This window comes from Rhinoderma darwinii, chromosome 3, assembly GCF_050947455.1.
Source record: "Rhinoderma darwinii isolate aRhiDar2 chromosome 3, aRhiDar2.hap1, whole genome shotgun sequence".
NCBI lineage: Eukaryota > Metazoa > Chordata > Amphibia > Anura > Rhinodermatidae > Rhinoderma > Rhinoderma darwinii.
In genome coordinates, this window is record NC_134689.1 from 266,170,851 (window position 1) to 266,198,173 (window position 27,323).

General features: G+C 38.4%; 2 protein-coding genes across 2 annotated transcripts; both read right to left on the bottom strand.

Moving 5' to 3' along the window:
* Positions 1 to 4,296: 4,296 nt before the first annotated feature.
* On the bottom strand, positions 4,297 to 13,174 carry LOC142750438 (transient receptor potential cation channel subfamily M member 1-like). The gene is made up of 8 exons (XM_075859438.1): positions 13,160 to 13,174; positions 12,783 to 13,075; positions 12,147 to 12,375; positions 9,719 to 9,841; positions 8,034 to 8,165; positions 6,149 to 6,277; positions 4,891 to 5,142; positions 4,297 to 4,554 (listed from the first exon to the last, which is right to left on the bottom strand). Exons 1-8 carry the CDS (start codon positions 13,172 to 13,174, stop codon positions 4,297 to 4,299), a joined length of 1,431 nt encoding a protein of 476 aa, XP_075715553.1.
* Positions 12,996 to 26,262, bottom strand: LOC142750439 (transient receptor potential cation channel subfamily M member 1-like). Its single transcript, XM_075859439.1, has 9 exons — positions 26,205 to 26,262; positions 25,179 to 25,279; positions 24,239 to 24,409; positions 22,564 to 22,698; positions 22,288 to 22,338; positions 20,004 to 20,144; positions 19,595 to 19,624; positions 18,045 to 18,220; positions 12,996 to 13,075 (listed from the first exon to the last, which is right to left on the bottom strand). Exons 1-8 carry the CDS (start codon positions 26,260 to 26,262, stop codon positions 18,131 to 18,133), a joined length of 777 nt encoding a protein of 258 aa, XP_075715554.1. The 3' UTR covers positions 12,996 to 13,075; positions 18,045 to 18,130.
* Between the last annotated feature and the right edge of the window lie 1,061 nt (positions 26,263 to 27,323).

Here is a 27,323-nt window from a genome sequence, read left to right on the forward strand (position 1 = left end):
CTCCATTGCGTACACTGTTCAGAGAAAAAGACACAATGCATAAGAAAAGGACAAATGAAACTTACATAGTGAAAAACAAGAACAAAACATTTATTAAACAAACTATATTTGTGAACTAGAACAAAGACTATTTTAGTATATCTATCAACACCTCTAAGGGTCTGTAAACTGCGATTTTTTTTTTTCTATCCCTGGCCATCTTTGGTGACTACAAGATGGAAAAGGATCCCACTGATTGTATTGTGCACAAAATTGTTACAAAATGCATTCACCGTCATCAGCCTTTTTTTTTTTTAACATTATAATAAAGGGAAAGAAGCCCATTCACATAAAGCTTGTCCTGCCCTCACATTCTTTTCCCTCCAGTGGGAGGTTTTGTGTCTGGCACCATCAGTTTTGCTGCCGTACATCTTTGCGAGCCAAACAGAGAAACGATGCATGCAGTGTTTTGTTTTTTTTTACTTAATTTTTCTATCAGTTGTGTCCTTTTCAGTCTTTTTCACAAATGTTGTCATTTCAAAAAAAACTGAAGCTGAGCAGGATGCAACAATATTTGACAGATAAAAGGTTGTTGTTTTTTTTTTGTTTTTTTTTTTACACAAAATGGGCTTAATTTAAACGGTTGTCCCATGTTATAATATTATGGCTTATCACTAAGGCTAAGTTCACACTAGTATACGTTTATCTCTCTTCCGTTAGAGGTATAAAGGATCAAAAGATTGAACAGTAAGCAATGGTTCCGTTAGAATTACTTTGCTTTCAATGGTATTTCTTTTGTTTCAGTTGCTTTCCATTTGTCTCCATTCGCTGAGTTTCCGTTATTTTGATAGAAGCAAAAGTGCAGTCTGCAGAGCTTTTGTTTCTGTAAAAAAACGGAAACCTAGCAAATGGAGACGAACAGAAAGCGAAGAAACAAAATAATTACTATTGAAATCACTGGTAATTCTAACGAACCGTTGCTTTCTATTTAATCTTTCAATCCTCTCTTCCTCTGACGGAAGAGGGGTAAACGTATACTAACGCTAGTGTGAACATAGCCTAAGATATGCCATAACATTATAAATTGGTGGGGTTCCTTTGGCATATTCCATGCACAGCAGCCCTCCAGGCCAACTATTGTGACCAGAATTACAACAGAGCCCCAATCAATTGAATGCGGGTGGCCGGGAGCACCACTGTGCACAGAAATCTGTAAAGCAGCAGTTTTTCCACAATAATAATAAACACATTATTTTCTTTTACATACTTACATTTTATTAATGACACTAAAACTAGATTAATGATACATTCCCTTTAACCTTCAAAAATTTATTTTTAAATGTTGACCCTAAACGATGTGTAACAGTAGGCTGTATTCACAGGTGCTAGTGTTTTTGTGTTTTTTTTTGCCATGAATTGCACAAAACTCCACAACAAAACCAGAATGTGTCAATGCACCTTTATTCAAATTGACTATGACTATTTCAGTGAATATCATAGTTGTTTTTAGTTGTTTCTATTTAATCCCTTAGTAGAATAGAGGAAGACATTGGGGCAGATTTATTATTGTGTCTGTGCTCCTCATTCAGGTATTTTGCGCGCCTATTTTTCTTGCCGCATTTATTGTTGGCCAAATTTATTAATGCCTGTGCCAGAATTAACATGCCACGTAGGATCACATACTTAAAATATGGCCCAGAGATTTGTCAAGCCATTAAATGCCCCAGAATTATCACTAGTGTGCACTAGTTTTGTGGTGCAAAATACTAATCTAAAGTATACCACCCAATAGGTGGTGTAAAAAAGTGAAATTAGTGTAACATGCTCCACAATGAACCAAATCTATCAAATAGCGTGCACATCTTCAGCCTAGCATCTCTAGATTTAGGCTATCTATCTTTAAGCTATTATTAAGAACTCTGCCCTATTTTGTGTAGTATATTTTCTCAATTATGCATGTTAAACACTTTGTATAAGTTTTTGTTTTAACACATTGTCATACAGGGTTTTTGTAATAATAGGCTAAAAAAAAATAATCAAAATGTAATATACCGTAATAATGTTGTATTAAGTGATCATTCCTACACCCCTATAGCATCTGAAAGAGATCATCAGAAATAGAAATGGCATATAAGTCGCACCATAACAACTTTTCACCTATCCACAAGATAGGTGATGTGCTTGATTGCTGTGGGTCCCACCGCTGGGATCCCCACGATCATTAGAACGGGGTCCTGAGTCCCCTGTTTTAATGGCGCTGCAGTCATGCATGCGCGCTGTTGCTCCATTGGTTCTCTATGGAACTGACAAAGATATATCCAAGTACAGCATTTGGCTATCTCTGTGAGTCCCATATAGAATGAATGGAGTGGCAATGCGCATGCATGTCCTTTGCTCCGTTCATAAGTTGTTATAGTGGGACAACCCCTTTAAAACCATTTGAGTTCAGGGTGGAACCATAGTAGGGACATAACACATTTTGTTTAAAGGTGTTGACTGATTTAGATAACTCCTTCTCACATTGCAGGTTAAGATTATCCGAGTGGGTCTTGTTGCTGTGAATCTGCTATGAGATGTTATCAGTGGGATACCATAATGTAATTTTCCCTGCTATAGAGCATTGTGGGGTTTCCACGGAAGTTAATGGCCATTGGTTGTTTTAGTGCCCACAGTCCCCCAGAGCAGGGGCGTAGATAGAGGCTAGAGGGCCCCATTGCAAAGATTATAATGGGGCTGACTTCTGGTGCGTTGGCTAAGACTACTACACCCATAACCACCTGGGACACGAGGACAATGCTTGTTCACCCCCATCTCCTTTCCTTGTGTCTATCCCCACAACTTTACTTGTAGGACATGTGGAAAGGGGATCTCTGCACAGGTGCTCACCACCCATTTATGATACGTTTTCCCTCGCACCAGAACTGGGTGCTTCTCTAAGCTTTGAATAATAGACAAAATATCAGTTGGGGATTCATCTGAACATTCAATATGGAATAGGTAATGGTATGGAAATGTACAGTATTAGGGAACCCTTCAAGTTAGAAGAGCGACTCCACCTACCCGTATAAATGCATTATATCTATGTATAATATCTATTTGTCTAACCTTCTATCTATTTTCATGGTCATGGTCAAGATCAAGTTTCTCTGGTCGATTTATCTAGCCGATGCCAGAGTATCCTAGGCTACATAACGACTCTACCCCTACCTTTCCTTGCCTGAGCAAAAGTATCTGTTAGTTCCTGTATATTGCCTAAGGTGCTCTCTTGTCCAGTATTTACAGTTATTGACCAGGCTCGTTCTTGACCTCATATATTGTCTGCAGCCTGCCTTGACCTCTGCCCGTCTACCAAATCTCGACTGAGCTCCACCTGTCCGGACCAGTGCCTGTCTGGATGCGTTTCTGTCTACTCATTTTGACCCGTGACTTGGAGACTTCTATCTCTGCTACATCAGCTGTTACCAACGGAGACTACTACTGGGGTTGCGACCTGGGAATTCCCTGCAGCCAAGTCCAGATCCCTTTATAGAGGTTAAAGGGTGAAAACCGGGAAATTCATTAGGCTCCTCTCCCATGTTAAGTCAAAACTCAAATTGGTAGCAACCCAGTAGGTTTCATATCCGTTTCTACTGATACGTTACATTGCTATTCATTCACCAAATTATAAATTGCCAGTGGACGGGCACATTCACCTTCTGGAGTTTCAATGGAAAACATTATTTTTATAGCTTTATTAAAAAGGTTTTCCAGCCAATAACAATTGATGGCCTATCCTCAGGATAGGCCATCAATAGCTGATGGGTCAGGATCTGACTCCCGGGAACCCCCACCGATCAGCTGTTTTGATGGGGCCGCACCGCTCGTACGAGCGCTTTTTCCCTTCATTTCTGCTTGCTCACTGTGAAGCTTCGACACACCTGAGGCGGCGATTCACAGGTATTGCAGCCTTTTCTCTCATTCACTTCAATGGGAGAAAAGGCTGCAATACCTGAGAATTTCCGCTACATCTGTGTCGAAGATTCACAAGGAGTAAGAAGATTTGAAGGGGAAAAGCAAAACAGTTGATTGGCGGGGGTCCCGAGAGTCCGACCAATTAGCTATTGATGGCCTATCCTGAGGATAGGCCATCAATTTTTACTGTCTGGAAAACCCCTTTCATTTCTAATTTTGACTAAAGTGTTTTGTAGAACATTGAACTCTGCTGCTGACTATAACCATGATTTAGTGCATACATTTCTTATGTCACTATATACATTTTAGGAAAAAATGGAGATGCCTAAAAAATAACATATACGCATTGAATTTTTACACTCCAAACTAAGGCAGATAATCTGTTAATTTGGATTGATCATCTGCCTGGGAAACAGCAAGCAGAGTCTTACTATGAACTCTAGTCTTACGGTCAATCTGGTCTGCAAACACCTCTCCGTAGATCATCCAGTAAGGCATATAAAAGATGTTGCGGGCTAGCCTCCATGATGGCTCCTCATCGGGGTGCAAAATTGCCTGTCTTGCCACGCCAAAGCTCATCAACACAACCAGCATTATGATCACAAAATACAGCATGTCAATCATCTATAAAATTGGAAAAAATAAATTAACTAAAAAACGATATTCTTATAAAATGCTGCTTTATTTTTTGCTTTGATCTATCCATAAAACTAAGGACCATTTGCATTATGTCCATAAAAATAAGATCTAAAAGGGAACTGAGCTAAACTCCCCTTTAATGTAAATTAAGCTTATTTATTGTATGAAAGAACATTCTGTAGCTTTCTAATGTACTTTATGTTTCAAATTCTCATCTTTCCACTCCATGGCTTGCTGTCAGTGAATGGAAACATTATTTCACATAGGTACAAAGCACATTAATTTTTTTTAATTATTTTAATTACTTTTTAAATTACTTACCATTTTTCCAATCATCATTACATAAGGTCCGAGGTATTTGTTTACTCCAAAAATATCTAAGACTCTAATATACCAAAAGATAATATCCACACAGTATATGACTCTTCCATAACCCATGTATGGTTGATTTTGTAGTCTAAGAATCGCTCCAATTATAAACACTGAAATGGCCACAAGATCAGTGATATTCCAATATTCTTGTAACCAGACTTTTACTTTTTGGCTCAGCTTTCCTGGTTCAGACATAAGAATCTGCAAAAGAAATGTGGGTTAACAAAAATATTCTAAAACAAAATATATGACTGTTGTGGAAACAGAATTTACAGTTCAATATGAATTTTGTTATGATCATTTGTAATTCTGTTTGTACTCGCTATATTGTTGCGTTAAAGCTGTTTTCTAGGACTTAAACATTAGTGGCCTATTGATAGGATAGGCCATCAAGGTTTGAAAAGTGGGGGTCCGGTTGGATCAGCAGAATTAAGGGGCTTGTCTGAATGGGCGACTGTGCCTAGTACTGCAGCTCAGTCCCATTCAAGTGGGATTCATCAGTGTACCTCGAAAACCCCTTTAAACAATATTGACAAAACCAAGTGATCAAAGTATTATCTGTTTTAGAATATTTAATTAAAAGAGATGTGAGAATTTGAAAGACATATACATGGACTCTGTACAGTGGCACACACAGCGGCAATTATGGGTCCACATCACAGACCTGTAGGCACTCCGTGTGCCCCAGTATTTTTTTTATGGTGTTTCTCCCCTAGAAACATTGCTTCTATGGCAGAAAATCACCATAATACAGTGTGATAGAGCAGTACACAATTATTATTTTTCTACATATTCTGAAGGTACAGTATGGGCGCATTACAGACTTAGAATACTGTATTACGTTTCCGCACAACACGGTCCATAATACAGTCGTGTGCATGAGGCTCAAGGCACTAGCACTTTGCATGGATCCAACAATACATAATAGACCAAAGCGCAGATGGATCTTCCTGGTTTAATACTCTCACTAGTACACTGATATTGATAGTATCACCACCGTGTGTTGTAAAAAAATAATAATAATAATAACAATAATAATAATAATTTAGTATATATATTTATATCTATAATTAACAGTATAATAAAATAAATAATAATTTTTGTTATAATAATAATAATAATAATAATAATAATAATATAAAAATATATGTCTTTCCTATAGGTAAATAGTTGTAGATTTGTATAGTGAAGTAAAAAAAATTCTCACCTCTCTCACTTTCTCAAGTCCGAGTGTTATGATATATGAAATGACAATCCACTCCTGAAATGTAGGCCATCGCTCCATCTTCACCAAAATAATATAATTAAATAACAATAAATATGCTAAGTAGCAAATCTGTGAAGAAAAAATATATTTATTATCCCACACATTTAATTAACGGTCTTCGGGGTAAATATAAGAGCTCATATATTGGTTTGTTGAATAGATTTGATAGCCTTCCTAAATTAATCACCACATTTGATGTGGACTTTTAAAATACAATGTCCATTTAAGAATATATAAAGTCTTTTTGTTCTCTTTTGTAGTATCGTGGTTCTAAGTACAAAAAGGTGCTCAGAAAAACATAAAGTTATTTCTTTTGTCCTTGGTCTTTTAAATGTGTAATCCCTCTTTAAGATGATTTTCAAAGCATTACTGAAAAGGTCAAAGGGTTTAACACAGAGGTCAACTCTGAAGTGAACCCTGATCTGACCTAAGAAATTTTCACAGACAGTTGAAAAATTCCTTCAATATTGCTAACCCAAGCATACAATGTATTAATGAACCCTTTACGGCAAGCGTGATGTATGTTCTAACACACGTGTATTTCAAACACACGTATAGGTTATGTTTATTACAAAATAATTAACAGTCCTAATCTGAACAGGCTAAAATCAGTAAGGCTTGGTTCACATTTGGGCTCTATGTTCGATGTATATGGTGGGGAATTCTCCCCATATATACGGACCATTTGTCATCTAGTTGCCATCCGTTTTTCAAGGCCATTAAAAAAACTGATCCCTGGCCAGAGGATTGCCAACGCTCTGGCTGGTGATTCTGCGCCTTGAGGAGCCTCTGACGTCACTGTCCATATATAAACAGTGACGTGAGGGGCTCTTGGAGCGGAAATCGCTGGCCTGAGCGTTGCCAACGCTCTGGACGGGAATTCCAGCATCTCAAAGCCCCTAACATCACTGTCCATATATGGACAGTGACGTCAATGGCTTTCGCAAGAGAGGAGCCTCAAGCCAGAGAGCTTGCGATGCCCTGACCGGGGACTCCATAGTTGAAAGCCCTGACGTCACTGTCCATATACGTCAAAGGCTACCCCGGGCTCAGCGCAAAAAGTAGGGCTGTGCCTGGGAAATCCTCTTGTGAGGGCCATGATCAGTTTTTAACGGCCGTCACATGAATTGATTCCTGAAAAACGGCCTTTAAAAACAGATCCATTAAGTTCTATTGGGGCTGTCTGGCGGTGAAAATTGCCAAAAATAGGACATGTCTTATTTTTTTACGGGCAGTATTTACAGGCTGTTAGAAAAACGCCCGCGTGAATACAGCCATACAACTACATAGTTCTAAAAACGGCCGTGTGAATACAGCCATACAACTACACAGTTCTAAACGACCATCACATGGCTGTTTTTCCCTGGCGTGTAAATGTAGCCTTAATTTTCTGCTTAATAACATATAAATCAAGGAACCTGGGAGGACACAGTGACCGGTATTTTGAAATGCAGGATTTGTGTTTGATTGTTTCAAAGGCATCCTATTCGCAAAAATGTATGAGGGAGACTTTTTAACACTAGCGCACTAACAATAGTGCCCAAGTAGATTCCAGCTCTCATTTTTCAGAGGGCCTCTAGAAAATGGTAAAAAAGCCACCAGATTGGTTGCTATAGAAAACTTCTCCAGCTCCTTTGCAATACTCCCCCCATTTTCATTTAATAAACAGCCGTTTGTATCTAATCAGCATATGTCCTATGTATGTATACTTTCAGTTATACTAATGTGAAAATTTGCGGTCAGCAGATCAAACAGAGAAACACTAAGTTCCACATTACCTGCTATTATTCTAGATGATATAAACATGGGAGGTCATTTTACTTACTGTATAAAACCAGAATTTAACAATCGGAGCATTGTAGAATTCATAAATCTTTGTGCCAATAGGAATACTCCTTTGTTTTCTATGTCCATTCTCTTCATCTCCTTTCCGAGAATTAGCATCAGCATTCCCATCCTAATAAGGGAGAAATTAACATTTTATTACACAAATATATTTGTTAAAAATGCAAAGATGATAAAAAAAATAGCAAACAAACACATACACAATGAAATGATAGATTATTCAAACCTGTGATGTTTAAAACAATTGCAGTCAATATAGCATATACACAATTATGGTAGATATAGATAGAGCTTGTAACGTCCGCGGCTGCGGACTGTCGCTCTCACGTACCCCCGGGCCGGCCGCGACCTCTGACCTGTATGTCCGGGCCAGCGTCTCCCTCCAAGGAGACGCCAGCAGTTGCATCCGCCCGGCTCTGCACTGGTCTCTAGGGTGCGCGCGCTCGTTCCCTGCCTTAAAGCCCCGCACGCGCACATGAATATAATTACAAAATCATCCCCAGATCACCCTGGACTATAAAAAGGGCTCTGCCCTTTCACTCCTTGCCTGAGCATTGTTGCGTATTCCCATGTTAGTCTTTGCAAATGGTCCCTTAGTCGTATCCTGTTCCCAGTGTTCCCGTACCCTGCTAACTGTATCCCGTGCTGTGTTTGTTCCTGAGCCGGTTCCAGTGTTGGAGTCGTGTTACGCCTGCTGTCATACACCGTGTCTGGTGTCATCTTTCACGCCTGGTATAGTCCGCCACGTTTAGCGTCATCTATCTGCAAGTTCAATCTGTGCCAAAGCCTCTGCTACTGTCTGGACTATTACAGGTACTCTTGTGCTAGGACTTTGCATAGACTTTTGTAGACTGTCGTTTGGCCAGTCGCTACTCCGCTATGGCGGTGTGGCCTAGTGAATCCACATACCTACGGATCGTGACACAGCTGAATATATTTTAAATAATAAAGACAAATAATAGTAATAATGATAATAATAATAATAATAATTTATTATTATTATTATTATTATTATTATTATTATTATTATTATTATTATTATTATTATTATTATTATTATTATATACACCTTGTTTCATTTTTCTCTCTTTCTGATTTCCTATTGTGCTTGCTCTGGTGTTCCAATGGTGGCATGAAAAAATGTATCTTTTGTGTATGGATCTTCTGTTATGCCTCATGCACACGACAGCGTGCATTGGCCGGGTCCCGTCAGTGATCCGTGGAAAGATAGGACATGTCCTATCTTTCCACGGATCTGAGAATCGGGTTTGTTTTCACTGAATCGATTCACCCGCTAAAGTGAATGGGTCTGTGGGAAATATTCGGTGCAACTCAGATGCTGTGAAAAATGGCCCGATTGGTACTTAGAGTATTTGTCGTCCTCTCAAAGTCTACTTATGAGTGAGGGTAATGTGACAGGATATTCATCCACAGTATGTTAACCCTACCAAGGCCATCCCAGAGCAAGCACAATATCTTCATAGAGAAAAACAAGCAAGGCATATATTAGAAAGTATCGATGTAAAATCTATTAGCCTCAACATATGCATAAGGTCAGAAACACAGCAGACATATCTTTTTCTACTGTAAATTAATTTATACAGGTAAAATTACACACAACATGTTTTCCACTATTCACATACGAGAGTCTGACTAGTTTCTTACAATGTTATCCTCTTCTTTCTCTTTTCCTTCTTCATATTCTTTTGAGGTATGAAATGAAAGGTCATCGTGGGACCGAAATTCCAGAAACAAAATGGTCGGTGGAAATAGAATCCCTAATATTACCTGAAATCAAAGAAAAAGTAATTCTAGCAATAACATGCAAACTGAAAGCAATAAATGTAAGCAATTTCAAGATCAAAATGAAATAGAATAGGGAAAATCTCGTCTGTGTCCTTTTGGTTCTTCTGGGGAATGGAATGTTCCTATATACAATAGGAATACACTGTCATATATGTACTGTTTCATTTTAAACTATTGTTACAGAAACTGCCAAAAAAGAGGCCCACTATTTTTTATTTAGTATAAATATAAAGATTTTCTTATGTTACGCTTTACTAGAGAATGTACTTTTATTGTGGAGGGCTGTGAGATTCAAGCACCATTTGCCGTCTATATTATCCCCGCACACTCCCCTGTTACAGAACCCTGCATTCCCTCCAGGACTCCAGGTTGCACCATTTTCTTGGTGGTGTTCTTGCAATGTTATTAAACTGGCAAACTTTTTACTTGATGGTAAGCTTATTTCCCATGCCCAATTTAAGACACAGTTTAAACCACCTTTGAGCGAGGAGTTCCAACTGGTACAGATCCTTTGATTTTGGCATTCCGTGCTGGGTGGTGAGACGTCAATTTCAAATACTGTTTTAGAACGTTATGTTTTATACTCTATGGAACGTGTGGCCCTTATATCCTACATGTAGTCTTTGTTAAATGCTCCACCAGAAGGGCAAAAGCTGCCATACATGCTGAGCTGGGAGGAGGATATCCAGTGCCAACCATCTCTAGAACAGTGGAGACACTTGTGAATTCTTACATAAAGGAAGTTGGTCAGTTAACCTGTCAGAGACATCTATGAAGATTCTTCACAGTACCTATTTAGTGCCTGAACGGCTCCATTCTATTTACCCAGAGACCTCACCACTTTAGGAACTGCGATTCCATAGGCTCTATGTATCATACGTGGTGGAGCTGTCCCACTGTAAGTACATTTTGGGACTCCATTTGTCAACTTATATCTGATGTATTGGTCCTTTCTTTTCATAAGAGACCTTCAGCTTGTTTACTGGGAGACAGGCCAATTGGTCTGCAATATTCCCCCTTCAAACTAGCTCAATATATATTATTGACTTCCCGTCTTCATATTGCTTCTAGATGGAAGACAGATAGACTTTCCATTACCGAAGTCAAAAATAGAGTTTGGATAAAATAGCCATATAGGAGAAAATTGAAGCTGTCCGTACTGATAGGATAGAACACTATGATGGGGTGTGGAAGTATGGGTTACTCTCCTCCCATTGTTTTCATCAGTCGTATTATTTGTCACTTTAAGGACCTACTGGTTACGCCCATGTTGGAGCCGGATGGATGTATGCTTATATTTATTCGGATTCATACTTTGCAGTGCTTCTGATTTTACTTAAAGTGTAGCTAAATGTTCTACAAACTTCTGACATGTCATAGTGACATGTCAGAAGTTTGTATTGGTGGGGGTCCGAGCACGGAGACCGCCACCAATCTCTAGAACGAAGCAGCTGAAGCGTTCGTGTTAGCGCTCAGTTGCTTCGTGTCTGTTCGGTTTTTTCCGGAAATAAATGTATCTGTGTACGGACTCAATAGAAAGTTTATCAGCCCGTACTCCGATACATTGGCTTTCCGGAAAAAGCCGAACAGAAACAAAGCAGCTGAGCGCTCACACGAACGCTTCAGCTGCTTCATTCTAGCGATTGGTGGGGGTTTCCGTGCTCAGACCCCCACCAATACAAACTCCTGACATGTCACTATGACATGTCAGAAGTTTGTCAAACGTTTAGCTACACTTTAAGCTGGTACCCTTTGTATTATCCCTGTAACTGGTCGTATTTATCTCTTACATGTGTGACTTAAAATACTACTATGTGAATGTCTATAATGTATATAGTTGTTTTTTTTATCTTTCCCCTTGTTCTACCATGATTTATGTGATTTTGGTATGTATATTCAATGTCTTCCCCTCTACTGTAACTCTAAACCATTGCCCCCTGCGTAGGGTCATTGCATTTTGCTTTTGCTCTCCTACTTTTGTTACATGCTTTCAAACCAATAAAGTCCATTTGAAACTAGAGAATGTACTTTTAGAAAATCATCATTTTGGTAATGGAGTTTCCTCCAACACCCATATAAAAAAAATAAACTGATGCGTTAATTGGCATTCTATGAAATATCTCCTAGTGTACGTGTGTCTTGGAAATTAGATTATGAGCCACATTAGGGACATGGACTGATCTGACAAATTCTGTACAGCACTTCAGAATATGTTGGTGCTAAATAAGCAGCGAGAAATAAAATACAAAAGGGTCTTATTAATGATTGTACATAATCCACACAGTACCTTAAGACCTGGATTTTTCCTCATGCGCAGTCGACCCATCCACATATCTGTCAATAGCATCTGGCTGCATGTGTGTGCTATGAAGTCTCGGTGTTTGGCAGCCACAGCTAGTTTCAGACAAGTGGAATTGCTCCAATTCTTTAGTTCATAAGTCAAAAGTTTCATAGCAACCTGCTCATCATGTTTGTAGGACTGATCCAAAAGTTCCACAGCCAATTGACCAAAATCCCTAATGAAGAGGAAAGTAGTTCAAAATAACACTGAAATCCTGAAATAGTCTCACCATGGTAAAAATTACATTGTTGAAAAACCAAATAAAGGGGGTATATATTTTTTATTAAACATATTTGCACTATATCCAATACATAAATAATCCACGTGATTTTACTGTCCATACAAACCATGGATGTATTGTATCTGAATAATATTGTGTTTACTATTATGGTCTTGGCTGATCTATAATTCTATGTATACATACAATGTGTGGGCAGCAATTAATGTTTATCCCAATGGCCAATTATGACAGCTGTATTCCTCAAATTGTTACAGCGCAGTATAGCATGTTGCTGCAAAAACCTAAAATAAAAGCTCATGAAACATAAATAAAAGAAGACCATACTTATATGAGTAACTAACTTTGAGTTGTTGTCCAGGTCTTGGGAAATGTCATCTACAAGTTCACTTTCAGAGGACTCATGAGCCATTGACTTGTATAGTTTGCATGCTACTAGTGCTTTGGCCATGGTTTCTTCTCCACGCTGCCACAGAAAGAGAGCCATCTTTTGCCTTTTCATGAGTACAGCCCATACCATTAGTTCATGAAAGGGGTATTGGAATCGGCTAACCTCTGGATCATCAATATCAATGTCAATTTCTTCCTCCTTTTTCTTCTTTTTTTTCTTCTTCCCTTTAGATGGCGGCTCGTCATCCTGAAGTTATCAATATGTTGTTAAAGGGGTTATCCCATGAATTATTTTCATACCAAAGTGCAGAAATGCTGCCTCTGTCGATACCTCACTGAGTAACATAACGACACAGGGCTGTTCTTGAGTAATTATTCCTCCCCCTGTATTTCCCCCTTCTCCCTTCCCACTAGTTCTCCTGTCGCCTTTAGTGTATCATCCCGCCCATCAGCTTTATATGCGTACGGTCACTGAATCACGTGACAGCACCTCAGCTAGCTAAAGTCATTTCCATCATCCCTCTATATATGTAATCCCCATCATCACTGTAGATAACATATGTAAACCCCATCATCTTGTATTTTATAACCCCCATCATCCCTGAATATATGTATTCCCCATCATCACTGTAGATACCATCAGTGCGGGCAACTCGTGGGCACTGAGGAATAACATGAACGTAAAGAAAATGGTGCTGGCATTGAAGCATAAGCAAAGAATGAACGGGGCGGGAATTGAGGAGGCTGTGGACCAATAGGATATCTCAAACCCGGGTATACGTCAGAAGTCCTGGGTTTGAGGCATCCTATTGGTCCACAGCCTCCTCAATGCCCGCCCCGTTCAATTCTTTGCTTATGCCCTAATGCCTGCCCCATTTTCTTCACGTTTATGAAACTCCTTAGTGCTCGTGTGCTGCCCGCCCCAAAAATTTAGTGTCCCTGGTGAACCCCTTTAATGTAATTTGCAGTGTTTTTTCAAATAAAAATATGGTTTCTCATATTTTTTTTGCTTCCCTGTGTCCCCTTTGGTGCTGCTGCTAATCTGTGTTGCTGGGGGTGGGCTCTAAACAGAATCAGTCTCGTTTCCCTCTTACTTTCCCTGAAGATAGGTAATGTGAGATCCAAACTAGTGAAGATATATACTGTGTAAAATCCACGGTAGGCACTCCCTTAGAAACCAATAAAATATAATGAGCTAAAACAATAAAGACTGAGTGGGCATGGGCATTGTTCATATCTGCTGTCAGGATGCAGAATTTTACAGTCCTAACAAGCCGAGAATGAGGAGTCCCAACTATACTGACATGGTATTGCAGAGGCTCTGCTCCTTCCTTGACAAGCAGGGCAGAAAGCTATTTCTATTGGCTGTTCCGCAGTGAACAGAGGATCACTATGCAGATAACTGGCTGTGGGGAGAGTGACTGAGCATGGGTGTCCATTATCACTCAGCTCATTAGGTGGATGTGCACATTGCTATACACTTTAAACATCAGGTGGCAATATTATGTAAGTATATGTCATAACTTTGCACTAGTTCATTTTTTTTAACAGTATATAAAACGAAAATATCGTCTTTTTTTATGATCTATGCAATTAATATGATATTTAATGGTGGGACAACCACTTTAAAGGGAAGTGTAGCTGTGCTGTGACTACTGTGGGTGATGTGTAAGACCAGGTTCTCTTACATCCTACCCAGCAGCACAACAATTGTATATTTCTGCTCTTGTGAACTGGTAGGGCAGATGGAATTTTATTAAATTAAGACTACTTAAGTGCCCCCTTAGACTATAAAGGTTAATAGAGGTTATTAGAGCCCCCTGCCCAGTTGTGTTTTCTTCTGTCCTATTGGACTGAGGAAAGATGGAATGGGTGATGTGCACCCCTAATGTTGGCTGTTCTGCAGTTTGCTCTGCAGCTTTTTCTTATGCTCATCTTGCTGAGCCATAAAGGGACAGGATGTTTGCTTACCTCCAGGGCTTCTTAGCCTCTGGAGTATTTGCCGCGTTCAGCCTGATCCCCACCCCTCCGTTCGTCTCTGGATTGGGTGAGCATGTCTCCCTGTTTCCTGTATACCTCAACACTGTGGGCGGAAGAGACGTCATAGTTCTACTTCCGCCCTCTTTCTTTTAGCGTCCTTTAAATGATTTAAATGATTTCAATGTTTTTAAAGCTGGTAGTGTTTCAATAGCAGGAATGGGCCCTAGATTAGGCCATATTCTCCTTTTTTTAAATTATTTTTAATAAAGGTTATATTATTTGCTATTTGGGACCATGATACTGTTCGGGGAGCTTGGCTATTTAAGTTTGCAGAGTAACTTAACTCTGCCTTTTGTGTATAGCCCTTGATATTTTTTCTTTCTAAGAAATTACATAAGAGATTACTGCTTACTATATTGAATTTTGTAACACCACCCACTCCTATTTTTTCCTCGTTTTGGAATCTATTACTGATGGCTGACCCCATAATCATGTACAAAAAATAGAATAATAAAATATACAATTAAAAAATAAAAACAGATTAGAGATTTCCTATCGGGTTTTAATTAGTAAAAAAAATGGAGGTGATACATTCCCTTTAAAAGAGGATATTTTGAAAGCCTCTGCTCAATGTTCTGTAGTTACTGCTTCTTCTGAAGTGGCTAAAAGTCTTCGAGATGAGATCTTGCAGATCCAAAAAGATATTGACTCTGGTATCCCTAGACACAATATATTGCCTTTTTTCAAATATGTGAATCTAGCCAATGATTTCCTTTGTGATGCTGCCTCTCAGCAAGGCAAGTTTACTGCTAAAGTGATGGCCCTTTCTACCTCTGGAAGACAAACCTTGTGGCTCAAACCATGTGTATCTGACACTTCCTAAGAATTTAACCTTTGTAGTCCACTCTATGATACACACTTCGGCTCTTCGATTAACAAGCTTATGAAAAGTCTCTTGGATAAGAGTGGAAAGTCCCGTCCCCAATCTTTTCAAGAAGGTAGACCACAGTTTTAGAGGGGTTCTGGGTTTCAGAGGGGAGGCGTGCGGTGCTCTAGAGGTACCTACTAAGAGAAGAAACCTGAGTTCTGACACCAGAAGTCCTACTCTTCTCCCTCCAGAGTTAGGGTATGTTCACACGAGGTCATTACGTCCGTAATTGACGGACGTATTTCGGCCGCAAGTACCGGACCGATCACTGTGCAGGGAGCCGGGCTCCTAGCATCATAGTTATGTACGACGCTAGGAGTCCCTGCCTCGCTGCTGGACAACTGTCCCGTACTGTAATCACATGAAATCCAGCCTGGACGTCATGTGTACTCAGAATCCTGACACTTCTGAATCTTTTTTTGTGAGATTCCGGCAAGTGAAACCAAATCTCGTTTAGCTCCGAGATCTCGCGAGATTTCGTATCCGTTGCTGGAATCACAAAAAAGAGTCAGAAGTGTCAGGATTCTGAGTACACATGACGTCCAGGCTGGATTTCATGTGTATTCATTATCAGGACACTGTAGTAATGTTAGGGCTTGTGTATGAGGCTGCACATAGTGATATATCTATATCGCTAGTGCAGTGTAAATGAATGGAGAGGAGTGCATGATGCCGATTGGTCAGCGTCATGCACTCCTCTGTACAACGCCCACTTGGTCGAAAGTAAAAATACGCCCACTTGGGCATTAAGAAAGCTCATTAGCATAAACCAAAATCGCTCCTAACGTTGTGAAAATAGATCGTTTTTTTAAATAAAAAGCATTACTGTCACCTACATTATAGCGCCCATCTCCTTATGTAGGAGATAGGGCACTTATAATGTGGTGACAGAGTCTCTTTAAAGGCTATGTAAAGCTTTTAAAGTGATTTTTTTAAAAAAATAAAAATGTCAATTAGTGTGTTTGGTGCAACTTTCAAATGAGTTTTTATTAAAAATTATTTTTACTTTTTCAGATACAGCTGCCCTATATACAGGTTCAGTGAAATCGGTCCTGCGTGTCTCTGACATGCAGGATCCACCTATTATCCATCACATCTAAGTTCATAACTTAGATTTGATAGATTTCAGGTGGATCCTGTGTGACAGAGACACGCAGGACCCGCGGAGACTGAACCCGTCAGTCCCGCGGACCTGACGGATTCAGGTCTTAGAGAACTATATAGCTGTTTTGTATACAGATTTGGCTATCTTGAATTCAGGTGACCTTTAAGGGTATGTGCACACACAAACTCAAAAACATCTGAAAATACGGAGCTCTTTTCAAGGGAAAACAGCTCCTGCTTTTCAGACGTTTTTTAAGCCACTCGCGTTTTTCTCTGCGTTTTTTCCGGACGTTTTTGGAGCTGTTTTTCTATAGAGTCAATGAAAAACGGCTTCAAAAATGGCTCAAGAAGTGACATGCACTTCTTTTTCGCGGGCGTCTTTTTACGCGCGCTGCATAAAAAAATGGCCTGTCGGAACAGAACGCCGTTTTTCCCATTGAAATTAATGGGCAGATGTTTGCTTCTGATTTTTCATCCGTTTTTTGCCCGTTTACGGCCCGAAAAACGCCAGAAAATAAGCCGTGTGAACATACCCTTATAGTGTTCCCTGCGGCTCTCAATATAGGAAGAGTTTAGTTTATACAGTATGATACATATTATTATTTTTTGATGACTATAGTGTTTTATCACTTTAAGGGGTGTTGTTTCGACTAGCAAAACTTGAATATCATATAGCAACAAAGGACCAATTTTTTTTAGTAGAATTAACCAATTAAGGTGTCCAACCTTGTAGTGGAAGGATTAGTGTCTGCTAACTCACCTATTTTTTTCCACTATACTATTTAAGGCTAGTGAACTAACTCAAGTTTACCGATCAGTGGTATGTGAGTGTAAAATAAATTTTGGGTGAATACTCCCCACACGCCCCAGAATGTATCAGACATTACCTTCACTTTTCTGATGGAAAAGTGGTGGAAAACATTAATAAATCATTTGTACGTCCTTAAATGTGTATTCCATGCCACCTTTTTTTGCTGATACTAATGAATATTTTTGCAGGTTTCAGCGGGGTTCATAAATTTAGTGTTCATGCTGAATGCCATTTTTTTCAGTGCCAGAAAACTAGTGTTAATGCATTTATAAATCTCCCCGATTATTTTTTTTGTAGTGTTACTTTTAAACAGGATAAATAGGAAACATGCAATGACAATGCTTCAACTGCTACTCAAGGCAAATAGTTGCGATATTAAACAGAAATGATCACCTCAAGTAAAGGCAAAATCTTCTTTTGACTGCTGGACTTACAGACGTAGGATCACTTGGGAAGGGATTGGTAGGAGAGGGTCTTTACTACAGGAACCAGTAAAGGGACGAGAGGCAGGGAATGCTGACTGTGATGTACGAGCCTAAGGGTAAAACAATGAGGAAGGTTCCAAGTCCCTGAACAAGAGGTAAAGTAAAATGCCAATAAACATTGAGCTTAACAAATATTTGGAATAACACATATTTCTTTTAAAAAAAACAATAAAATGCACCACATTATACATGCTATGCATTTTACGGAAATAATGATCAAGACCAGATCATTTTTAGACCATTATTAACTAAAATATCAACAGGATAACAAAAGAGTGAATAATCTCAAAAAAGATTTCAGAGAAGCCACATAGTACAAACAGTGTCCCTATCATCAAAGTGTATGCAAACTGTAATTAAATAGCTGAAAATACTATTGTGAGGTCTTGATAATTCACAGAATCTTTATTTATCGAGTGTTGGCCTCTTGGATGCTTTTCAATTCTTGCAGAAAAGCTATGGGCATTGATTCCAAGATTCATTTCTCACTATATCCATGGCAGTACTAGATTTACATCCCAGGAGCCTTAACCCACGCCCATTAGGTAGGCCACACCTTTTAAGGGGTTTTCCCAAAATCATAAATTATCACTTTTGCGCTGTACTCTGCTTTTCCATCACCCCCATAGACTTTGAAAGGAGCGGAAGTGCACATGCTCGACCACCGCTCCATTCAATGTCATCCTCACTATGGTCGAGCAGTGAGGAGCAACAGGGAGTTGGGACCCCCATTATCACAATTGGGGGGTGTCCCAGCAGGGGCCCCCAGCGATCAGAAAATTATCACCTATCCTGTGGATAGGTAAAAATCTATGATTCTTGGAAGACCCCTTTAAGTCACTTAAAATATTTGTCTGCTTTTGCAAAATAAAGCATGGCATTGATGTGTGCACTTCTCACAACATCTAGCACCCCGTGAAGCCTTCGCCTTGCCCCTTCCTGGGTGTCCTTCTCTGACTTTCACACACTGTCAGTGCCTAGTGCCTAACATATACCTACACATAATTGACATATGTATACACATTGCTCAGTATATTCATATGTACATTTTACGTATAGCAGATGCCCTTTCCCAAAGGCCTCAAATAAGCACAGGACAACTGTGTCTATAGAAAAATCCAGCCCTGATCTATGGCAGTCAAAATAATACCTCTTTCCTCATTTTTGATAATGTCAAAAGCTTAGACATTGTATTTGCAAACTTAACACTGCAATTCTGCTTCCACAAGCTCACTACAAGCTCAAGTGGAAGTGTGGGCATGGAGAGCTGATTTTCATTTTAAACTACAAACAGCTAAACAAATAAATAGTTAAATAATAAAAAAAAAAATCATTGTTAGGTAGTTACCCCACATACACTGAAGAAATAGAGCTTTAATACGTGGTAAGCAATATGACCATTGTAATAATTGCTCCCATATTAACTATAGAAATTTACAGAAACATGCAAATACTTACCTCCATTCCTAAAAGTTTGAGGGCTTTTGGCTGTTGAGACAAACAGAGAATCTCCATTAATTCCTCTTGTTGAGCTCATGTAAATTATAATAAATCAGCCTTAATGATCGATTGATCATATTATACATCATCAGACCTAGAGCTTAAGGCTGTGTCACTAATAGAGAATACAGTATTATATATATATATATATATATATATATATATATATATATATATGTATATATATATATATATCTTATTCAATTGGTATATATAATTAGAATTTTTGTTTCATATTATTTATTTATAACCACTGAACAATAATCCCTTTCCCATAAAATTAAGTAACGTTCCACTAATCTGATGATGTTACAAGTATACAGTTTCCATGACTAATCTGGTATTCCAAGATAGAGTTCAGTATTACCCTCTTTGGTCCAAATAAGTTATTGTAGAGGGTCCTGAAGGACTTTCTAGTGTAATGACATCGATAGGCCCCACCCATGAGGTACTCCAGCACAAGGCCAATGTCAATCAAACTGACATGATAATCTGGTGGAAGGTTCCCCTGTCCAGAAGAAATGTAAAAAATTAATTGAAAAAATATTCAGGAAAGTTATTACCACATTGTTGTACCAAAAATATCTATCTAAAACTATCTTCTTCAATCGGGCGTTAAACAGTACACAAATAAGCTATATTATGTGTTCTGTTATGTAGGGAAATGCAGATTACTACAACCCCTGTGTTTATTATTTCCTTGTATGTTGTTCACACAATGATATACCAGCACTTCCAGTCCTAGCTTCCAGAGAGAGGAAGAACACAGCTGGATTATAGACTTCCCGATGAGTATTTTTTTTCTTATTGGTGCAGAGGGTTGGATAAAACTAGCAGTGGAGTTTGTGCCTCCCTGAGATTTTTTACAGCTGGTGAAGAAATTTCCTAAATACTTAAAGGCTATGTACACCTTGGTGGGCTTTTTAAAAATAAAAAAAATAGATTAGTCAGTGTGATTAGTGTAACTTTGTAAATAGTTTTTTATTAAAAATTCCTTTTACTTTTGGAGATACAGATGTTCTGTATTCTCTATACAGAATAGCTGTATCGTTCGCTCTACACTGAATCCGTCAGTCCCGCGGACCTGACGGGTTCAGTGTCGGCGGATTCACCTGTAAACGATTACATGTAAGTTCATAACTTTGATGTGATCGATTACAGGTGTATCCTGCGTGTCAGAGACATGCAGAACCCACTCTCACTGAACCTGTCAGGTCCACTGGACTGACGGATTCAGTGTAAAGCTAACAATACAGCTGTTCTGTATACAGAATACAGAACAGCTGTATCTCCAAAAGTAAAAGGAATTTTTAATAAAAACTATTTACAAAGTTGCACTAATCACACTGACTAATCTATTTATTATTTATTTTTTTTTAAAAGCCCTCAAAGGTGTACATATCCTTTAATTGAACATTGAAAGTTGTATTGTATTCACTTAGTCTTCCTGCTAAAAATATATATTTTTTAAACTTATAGTTTGCAAAAACAGCTGCTGAGATTATTCAAAAATATGTATATAAATGTTTTGAAGGTTCCCGGAACTAAAGATATGTGGCATTTCGTAGTGATTATGATGGAAAGACATTCTTTGGAACTTCCTGTCATCAATCCCAATGAATAGTGAGTCTCTCCCTTGTCTGCAATGTTTGCTACAGGAAGAGTTCTCAAATGCAGATAAGGTTTATTGTATAAAAGGGTTTCTTTTAAGAAGAGAATCCCTGTCCATATGCCTAATTAGGGCATATGGACGTCACCAAGGGGGTTCCCTGATGAAATCCCCCTCTATGAGCCAAAACGGAGAACCGCTCTGTAATAGCAGCTCCCTTTCTGGAAAGCCCAAGCCAATGATATTAATAGCCGCCATGTGATAACATATTATTCCTGTAAAGGAAATGCCTTTTTCAAGGCTTTCCGCAGCAAAATCAGCTGTTTGCTGGAGGTGCCGGAAACTGGACCCACGGTGATCAACTGATCGCCGCAACGTCTCCGTTCTGAAAGGGGATGAGACAGCCTCTTTTAATACAACTCTTACAGACTATTTCTCATGAACACTGACCACTATCTGTACTGTTATATTGAATGATGTTAGTTATACCGAAAAGAGATTCACCTCCATGTTAACCCATCCGAATCCCCTAGTCATTCTCTGCATGGCAATGAAGCGATGGAGATGGATGATAGATGATGGAAAGCAATTGGTACATGGACAATGGAAAACAAGAATTAATGCACAAAAAAATCAATGTATAAATAACACAATGGTGAATGAACATATGTAACATGCAAACACATGTATATAAACATTTAATTATATACATACACACCAACATGCCCCTCTATTCTGCATGTTTATGCATGCCCCACAAGTCATGAGCCACAGGCAGCATGGAGAAACCATCTTTTACAGATTTCTTTTGCAATTGGGGATGTTTCCCTAAATCCTGTTATGGTTTAATATGCCAAATATTCAGTCCTGTATGCGATAAAGATAGGGTTATCCCACTATCCACTTCTTCACAGATACTAGTTAAAAACAGACAAAGCTCTAATAATAATGATGTAATTTATAAATATATACATATCACGTGCATGTATTTTGTAAAGGTAATTCTCTTGAATTATTCCCATTTAGATATAATATATTTTACCTTCTTTACATCTCTTACAAGGTAATGCAGAGTATTTGCGGGACCCAATCTCTGAAACAGAAAATAATGCATTCATGTATAATAATATATCTACCAGAAAAGCTTAGGCACTGTGTTCCTTAAAATTCATGCGTTTGCCTAATGTGAAATACAGACTGCCTGGTACCAATAGTATTTCCTGCAATAAATACATTTTGTGCACATGCCATTAGATAGTAGATCTCTAAAAGATGCCAGCAAAAGAGAGTATCAGCATTACTAGTCTGCGGTACTTACAGTATTGTAGAGTTCTTCTAAGCGAGGAATAGTGAGAAACCTTTGCATGTTAACGCCATTCTCAATGAGTAGCTTTACAAAATCCACTCGATCTAGAACCAGGGCATCCATCATAGCTTGCTCTAGGGAGTTAACCTTTAAAAAATATGTCACATTTTGCATTTAATTTAGTAAAATAATAAAACAAAAACACATAAAATACACTGGAGTATATATTTATTAAGGCAAAAATGACACATTACAAACTGGTGTACAACTGCTAAGGGGGTAAAATTGACATAACGTCCTGAAATATTTATTGTTGTCAAGATCACAGTATTAGATGGACCATTAACAAAAGTGGTACTTCAGTAACAGTAGTAATAGAAGCAGCAGTACTTTAAAGGGGTTATCTCATAAAGGCAAACCCTGTCCATATGAGCTATGGTGCAACTGCCTTAATAAATATGACTATAAATTTTAGAAAATTTTTCCCCAAAAATTTATTAATACAGCTCTTCATGCTGAATTAAGGGAAATATTTGCAATTTATTGAGTATGACATTCCAAGACTTGAATTTCAAGAAACTGTAAATTATCCCCTTTGTATTTGTTCCCATAAGCAGTGTAGTAAAATAGGTTCACAAATGCCTAAGCTTAATTTTAATATATAATATGTGAAGTTTATATGTATTTTGGAAGTAGGGTTAGGGCAGTTAGCTCTTAATTCATTATGTTATATTTTTATATATTTTTTTAATATAAATAGTCTTTTATGTAGAATGCCAAAAGAAAAATCCATTAACAAGAAAAGTGACCACACAAATAATATGACCTGCAGCGACTTACGCGTTTTGGATAAATTCCTTACTTAAGGAGTCTATCAGAAATGCTTAAGCCCGTTTGTCTCCATTGTGCAAGGGTTCCGTCGTTTTTGGATGCATTTTTTAGGCACATTAAAAAAAACTATTGAAGTCTATTAAACAAAATGCCATAAACAATATCATACTTAGAGCAGAATGGGGCAGATTTACTAATGCTGTCTAAGATTTAGTCTGGGTAAACGTAGAGTAGGCAGTCAGAAGATGCGCCAAATTTATCAGTTGTCCATGCTGTATGGTAAATTTGGCAAATCTTGCTAGACATTTTAGACACTTTTCTCTTCCTTGTACCCTCTCCTGGTTAGCTCAGTTTACGACAATGTTTTTGCGCCAATTAGCACACTTTGGCACATTTTTAGACATACTTCTAACTGCTAAGTCGAGTCTCCTTTGCAAGTCACATTTAAAAAGTGTCTAGTGAGGCACAAACATTTATTGTTTTTGGCGCATTTGCTTCACAAATAGGTCTGAAACTTGATGCAACATTTTGCGCCAGAAATGCACCACATTTTGGCCCATTTTATGATGTCTAGATGCAGCCACATTAGTAAATCTCCCCCATTATGCAACAGAACTGCGCCCCTTCTTGGCGCATTTTATGACACAGTCTAGGGACAATTACATTGGTAAATCTGCCCCAATGTGTGTAGAAATATTAATATGTTCCAATAGACTGCAAACATCTGGCAACATTTTAAGTGATAAGTGTGAACCCAGCCTTTGGGCTCATGCACACAACCACATTAAAGCTCAGTATCCCCCACTGGGCTTTGCAACTCTGGGATGATACATATATCCAAAGAAAAAAGCAATACCCAGTTCAGAAGCTCAATCTTCCTGGGATCAGTCTCCTCTTCTGGTTCCTCTTTGCCTTTTCCTTTCTTTTTACCTTTGCCCTTCCCTCTGGGTGCCTTAGTTTGTGGAGCTGGTGATCGCTTTTCTTTATCCAGATTGGACCCATCACCTGCTGTAAGGCTTCCTAAAGGCTGGCACCAATGTTAAAAAAAATAAAAAAATAAAAAAAATAAAATATATATATATATTTATATAATATCTGTGAACACACTAGATAAATATTCTAAACAAACTATCAGGGAATTTTAGCCTTTCCATGGGTTTCAAAATGTTGTGTTTTGAAATCGAAGCCAGGCTCACTTACCTCCAGCGATCAGCTATTTTCACAGGTTGAATACACGCATGGCCAGACATTTCCCCTACAGCAAATTCTGCAGGGGATGTGTAACATTACCTGGCAGCCATTTCTATGAATGGTCATCCATACAGTGCATGGGTGGGATGGGTCTACCAGAGCAGGTGTTGATCTAACAGAGTCCTCTCCATTTGGGCTCATAGATGGGGGTCCTGAGCGGGTACCATTCTCAATGATGTATATATACCTTAATAAGGCATATGGAGATGGGTTGTCTCCATGAGACAATCCAAAGAAAAGATTACACAAACTAGAGCTACAGTAAATATATAATTTTGACTAGATTTTGTCTTTGGACTTCAACTTCAATCTTGACATACTGAAACCTGAATGAAATATGTATCATATTTTATAGTGGACATTATGATAGAATGGGCATTTTTGACATCCAATGTGGCACATAATAGCTGATGGTGTTAAAACTAATGCTGTATTTATCAAAAACTGGCAAAAATAGTAACGTTTGTGATGAAAATAGTAGTAGATTACCCTATAACATTAATACTTTACTCCCAAACTTTCTCCAAACCTATAGTAGATCTTACCGGCCATTGGTGTCCAAATACAAAAATTTGGCTGCGTGCAATGTCAACCCGATTCCATGCTAATGCTAAACTAAGCTGATCAGGAGCAGAGGCGTTTGTACCTAAAAAAGAATGTTGTTGAAGTATTATCAATGTATCATAAGAAAGATGCAGGCAGATTATTGTACAACACAAATAGTGTAATATCATAATACCCTCTAGGAATTCATGATATTAGTTCCATAACTGGAAGGCAAAGTGCAGAAGGTTAAAAAATCTATTACATGGAATATCCTTCCATGAATATGCTTGCATCCTGGCACAAACATCCTACTTGCAAAAATAAATTGTCTAACTAAAGTAATTGTAGCCCAATAGGTAAAATAATTATTTTATTTTGCATGCTATAATCTGTCATGGACAAATATGCGGACATACCATATGTGCAACCTGTGCAGTTGCACACGGTCCCTATTACAAAGTGAGCCCATCACCACCTTAATATGATAGAGCTCCCTACTGTTTATTATATTGTATATAAGGGACTGGCCTAATGATTTCATTGTTCACAATTACGGGTAAGTTGTCACATTAGTGACCAATTTTTGTAGCTGGCATAGATTTCGCTTTCTGGCGCACGACAAATTTACTATAACTTACACCAGAAATTGGCTGAATTATAGCGCAAATCTTTGAGGCACGCGCTTCTTAATAAATCAGCCAAATCTTTCTCCTGTGGGCTTCATACTAAGACTGGCATATGAAAAAAGAATCTTAGCAAATCTGCCCCTTAATCTAAATAGCGCTGGAGCAAGTTTCGTCTAATGAATTAGGCACATCTCTGGCCATCCATGCGTCAGAAAGTAAAATCAAACATTTCTGTTATAATGTACAACAATTTACGGCGTAAATTACAGTAAACTTGTTGGGAGCGGTGACTTTGCCCCTTACGATTCTCGATGGGTAATCAGAAATGACCAACCTATTAACTAGCTGAACTGGATGCCTTGAATTTAAGAGTGAAGAACAATTGAGTATTTTGCTTACCTTTTAGAAGTGCTGTTAAGATGGCCATTTCAATATCTTGTTGGCCTTCTGATCCCATTCGGAAAACAGTAATCTATTTGTAGATTAAAAGAACATGTCCAGTAATAAATTTTAGTGATATATACAAACACCACAAAAAGATAAATGCAGAAATCTATTCACAAGTTGTGTATCATGGTAATTACTAAAATATTACTCGCGAGAATGAAAGAATATTATACATATTAACACCTAAAATCATCTTTTCTATTTTACTCAGTGGTTAATAAATATCTAATAATACTGTATATCCTGTGACAAAAACATGTGATTTTCTCTTTAATTTAATTCAGGGACAGACATAACTTCTTTGCAACCTATGCAGTTGCACAGGTGCCCAGTTGATAATGGGGCCCACTGACACCTCAATGGCAGCCCATCATCAGTTTATGGCCTTCAAAACAGCTGACACTGCTAGTTAGCTATAGTGTAAAGCAGTAGAAATATAACAATGTTAAATTAGAAATAAGTTTTATGCTGCCGGGCCCCGTATGCAAATTAGATTTTCAGGGTCCGCGGAGTCGGGAAGTGTCAGGCATCTTGTGCTCCAATCACTTCCTTCCCCTCCCTCTGCATATGATTGACGATTGAAGTGGAGTTGTCAATCAATCGCAGATGGGAGTGGTTGAAGCTCTAGATGCCGGACAATTCCCTGTTTGGTGATCCCTGGAAAGCTAATTTGCATGTGGAGCGTGGCAGGATAAAATATTACCTTATAGCTGGCAGTTATAGCCATTTGTGCAGCTAAAATCTGACTCCCTTTAGGCTAAAATCAAACAGACAGTTTTGATGTCGTTTTTGTGGCAGTTTTTGGTTTGTTTTTTTTTTGAGCCAAAACCGGAAGTGGACCCAAATGGAAGGAATTGTGTAAATAAAAGACTGATGCATTTCCTTTCTTTTGTGTCCACTTCTGTGTTTGGTTTAAAAAAACTGAACCAAATACTGCCACAAAAACTGCATCAAAACTGTGTGTGTGATCGTGGCCTTAAAAATAGCTAGCAGCTTCCCATTGTCTACCCTTAGATGGTATGTAAGGGACTAAACCAATAAAAATTTTATGTCACAATTACTGGTGGATTG